This window comes from Cupressus sempervirens, chromosome 11, assembly GCF_028749045.1.
Source record: "Cupressus sempervirens isolate cs-2001-9-10 chromosome 11, ASM2874904v1, whole genome shotgun sequence".
Classification (NCBI taxonomy): domain Eukaryota; kingdom Viridiplantae; phylum Streptophyta; class Pinopsida; order Cupressales; family Cupressaceae; genus Cupressus; species Cupressus sempervirens.
In genome coordinates this window covers 620,138,142-620,142,153 of record NC_143128.1, presented here as the reverse complement: position 1 = coordinate 620,142,153, position 4,012 = coordinate 620,138,142, and the positions used below count along the sequence as shown (strand labels likewise).

Below are 4,012 nucleotides of genomic sequence, written 5' to 3'. Positions count from 1 at the left end.
TAATTTATATAAAATATAAATAATGTGTTTTTATTATTTAATCAAAATCTAAACAATAATTATTTATTTAATTAAAATAAATTGTGATTATTAAAATAGTTTAGACTTTATTTATTTAAAGTCATTTTTAAATTTTTTTTAAAATATTTTATAACATATAATGCATAGATCTCATTCAAATAAAATATATTTATTCTTTTAAAAAAAAAAATTAAACTATTTTACAAAATAATATATATAAATAAATTCAAAGTTTTATCAATTAAATCTATGATCTTAAATAATAATTTATTAAAAATTCAATTTTATTAGAATGAATATTGTATTTAAAATTAAATTGAATATTTTTAAAATTTTAAAATAAAAAATTTGTAAACGTTGAGAATGTTTTTTTTTAAGTTTAAATAAAAAATTAAGCTTATCGTGTCATTTAATTTTTCCCTGAGACATTTTGAGATACACTTTTCCCTTACGGATTACAGTTGTCAGTACTGTGAGACAGCAGCAGATATACGGAGGGAGAAGGGCAAACGGTGCCCAAAATTGAAAAGCATCAATTAATTCAGTTCAGTTGCCTACGGGCGAGTACTACGTACTAATAAGAATATACAGAAAAACTAGAAAATATTAAATTAAAAAAATTATAAATTAATTATATAAATAATATAATTTTTATTATTAATTATTATTTTTCTTCCGAAAACTGAACTGTAATATGCTGCAGGTAAAACTTGAGCATTCGTATCGTCCAACAATCTGCACGATCATTGCGACAGTTAAACTTGAAAAGCATCGTGCCAAAATGAAAGACATTTCAAAATAAATCCTGAAAACTGTAAAAACAGATCTTAGTCCACGAAAATTAACAATGCGATCTAAGCATTAGAAATCGGCTGGATTGACCAAAGCTACCAACTATATTTGAAAAAAATAAATAATATTTTAACAAATTCCTAAACTCCATTTCCTGTAAGGATTATACGCCTTCAAACTCGGCCCGCAGCCGTTTCTTTCAGTACACTCGCCTGATTTGTCAAAAATACAATGTGTCGGTGACGACCAATTCATTTAAGAAATCGGTAAGATATTCCGTGTTTCAATTCAGGATTTCTTGATGATTCATTTAAATGTCTATTCAGAACCACTTATGCGCAATCGAAACAGTTCGCTCTCAGCTTCTCAATTAATATTTGCAACTACACATTTATTACCTTGCTAATCAGAATCATGAATTCCGTTCGCCTTTCATTCAGAATTGATTTCTGTACCTTTAAATTCAGAGAGAAGACACTGAAGAACAGCTGCAACAAAAAGAAGTCAACAACACTAGCAGAAAAACTTCTGCATCTGAAGCAAGAATATTCGGAAAATTAATGTGCAAGCCAAAAATAAGATCATTAAATTCTGTGAATCTGACAACACAGGCACTACTATATTTACGATAACCTTAAAAATCGTTGGAATCGTTCTTTACGACAGAAATTATTTACAAAAATCATACTAAAATCCCTCCGAATGCCCTACCTGTAGCTGTACAGAACAAGTATCGATGCCAAAAATCATATTTTCAGAGAAGAATTTTTTTTGAAGGACCTTGTGTAATAGTAAAAAAGTGCTGTTAATTGTTTTTAAGACCTGAATGAATCGACGGGCGCCATGGATGCATCCGACTTTGCAGCGCTCAAAGGATGAAGATTCATAGAATCGTGATGAGAATAATGCCAGAAATCTCCCAGAAATGTCTTGGCACCGTCCACGCTTGGGAAATAAGGCGGCTCGGTATAGATCTGAGACAAAACATCCTGCGAGCCGCAAGACGAACCTTTCATCTCCACGCTTCCCATGACAACGACCACCAGCTGCTGGTACGAAAAGAAAAATCTCTTAACCCCAGCTTCTACGGCCTGAAACGCCTGCAAAAGATGTACCGTTCCAGAATTGTACGACACTCCTTCGCGGCCATGCGAATGGAAAATCCTCATGACAGCTTCCTGCAAGCGAGGGCCGCCCTTGGGATCCGCTTCAACTCCCACCACCTTAGGAACCAGGTGCCTCAAATCTTTACAGCCCTTGGTCACATTGTTAAGCCCTTTGGATCGCAAACAGTAAGCTCCGGCCGGAAGCCCCGAGCTAGCAATAACCAGCTGCTGCTTGAGCCTCAAGAAATCATCAGGATCCATGAGAAGCAGCAAATTAATCGTATCAGTAAGAAGCCTCCAGATCCTCTCCACCGTCCAGCAAACCCTAGCGGCCGTTTCCGCATCACCAGACTCAACATTTTCATGAATCTTCCCGACGAGCATATCGGCAACATAAAGCCAGGCTTCCATGATCTGATGTGCAGTGGACAAAGTATTATCCTCCGCATTTCCCTGGATTTGACCGCTATTTTTAAGAGCATAGACTTGGCTCGGCTCACAAACCCTATCGTAATCCAAGATCGGCTTCCCCCTCAAATTAGGCTCCCCAAGCCCCAACGTAAAAGGCACTCTTTGCATATGGCACTCTACAGAAAGCCTCAATCTGGCTACCAGATCTTCCGCCCTCTTCCATGTCGCCAACCTCGGCAGCAAGCTTTCCTCGCTGGACCTGCTCACAACAGGCAGCGCACCAGGCCTCTGCCAAACCTCATGAGCAACGCCCATTCCAAGAACACCTGTGCTCACCGCCAGATGAATCGTAGGCGCCTCGTTATCCCCCTCGCAGATCACCGAAATCAGCTCAATCTGCGCGTTCGTCAAAGATTCTAACCTTCGAATCCACTCGGCCTTGTCAATATAAACCCTAGCGTCGCATAGAATCGACGAAATAAATCGAAAACTCATTTCCAAACCCTGGAGCGCGGGCTTAACAAGCGGCTCGTTGCTCCAGCCAGGCCACTGCCTGACATTCCACATCTTTCGGAGTTCATGGAGATGCACATACTGCTCATAAGCTTCAAACTCCCATGCCGTCGGCTCCGCGGGCTCGTCAATCTGGAAATTCACAAAGCTCCCGGAAATCATTGTCCGCTGAGGAACATTCCCGCCCGTAGCCACTCTGAAACCCTCGACAATTCCTCCACCCTCCATAACATCAAATTCACCACCTCGCAAATCACACGCAGGCAACTCAGAATCCTTTCCAATCTCAAAAATCCACACAGCTCCCAGCTACAAATCAAAAGCTCCTCAGAATCCTTTCCAATCTCACGACTTCACAGACGAGCCAGCTCCAAATCCCAGCCAAAAATCAAAAGCTTCTCGAAATCCTTTCCAATCTCACGCCTTCAAACAGGTGAGCCAGGTTCGAATCCCAGCCACAAGTCAAAAACTTCTCAAATCTACTTTTCCAATTTCACCAGCTCACGCGGGCGCAACAGGTTCGAATCCCAGCCACAACCCAAAATCTTCTCAGAATCCTTCAAAACCCACCAGCTCCAACAGGCAACGGGTTCGAATCCCAGGCACGGATCAAAGCGCCTTAGACTTCCCTACAAATCACAAGCTCAGCAGCTCACATGTTCGAATCTCGGGCACAAATCAAAGCAGCAGCTTCCGTTTCTCTGCAAATCAGCAGTCACAGGTTCGAATCCTAAAATCTTAAATCCTAAAACCTAAATTCCAAAATCGTAAGTCCCAATCTGAGGCAGAGATCAAAATCAAAGCACAAAAGAATTCTAACTCTCCTCTCTCTTATAAAGAGATGAGATGAGATCAAATCAAATGAAATCAAAGGAAGGGGGGGTGGGGAGTAGGTGCATTGAAACAAATGTCAAACCTTATCTGCTAAACAACTCGTAAATTATTCCATTACAAGTCACCACGTCTTTAAGGAAGAGGGGGGTGGGGCCCAGGGGTCAATGTCGGCCGCCAGTGACAGGCTGGAGTGCCGCGCTAATAGCGTGTGAAAGAAACAACACGAAAACAAGACAATCGTCCAGTCAAAATAACTGAGCTTTGAGAATCCCGAAACCCCACATTTGAAGCTTATCCACTTGCTGACTCAGCACACACTTCCGCACGAAATTGCC

General features: G+C 40.4%; 1 protein-coding gene across 3 annotated transcripts; it reads right to left on the bottom strand.

The window, feature by feature from the left end:
- Positions 1-652: 652 nt before the first annotated feature.
- On the bottom strand, positions 653-3,649 carry LOC149531222 (nematode resistance protein-like HSPRO2). Of its 3 annotated transcripts, none has more exons than XR_016358874.1 (3): positions 1,636-3,649; positions 1,212-1,301; positions 653-756 (listed from the first exon to the last, which is right to left on the bottom strand). XR_016358874.1 is itself a non-coding variant. In XM_089810542.1 (3 exons), exons 1-3 carry the CDS (start codon positions 3,069-3,071, stop codon positions 679-681), a joined length of 1,593 nt encoding a protein of 530 aa, XP_089666668.1. In that variant the 5' UTR covers positions 3,072-3,649; the 3' UTR covers positions 653-678. The 3 variants fall into 3 exon arrangements, 2 of the variants coding, with proteins under 2 accessions (XP_089666668.1, XP_089666669.1); XM_089810542.1 differs by having other exon boundaries at positions 1,212-1,290; XM_089810543.1 differs by lacking the exon at positions 653-756 and having other exon boundaries at positions 899-1,301.
- Positions 3,650-4,012: the final 363 nt, after the last annotated feature.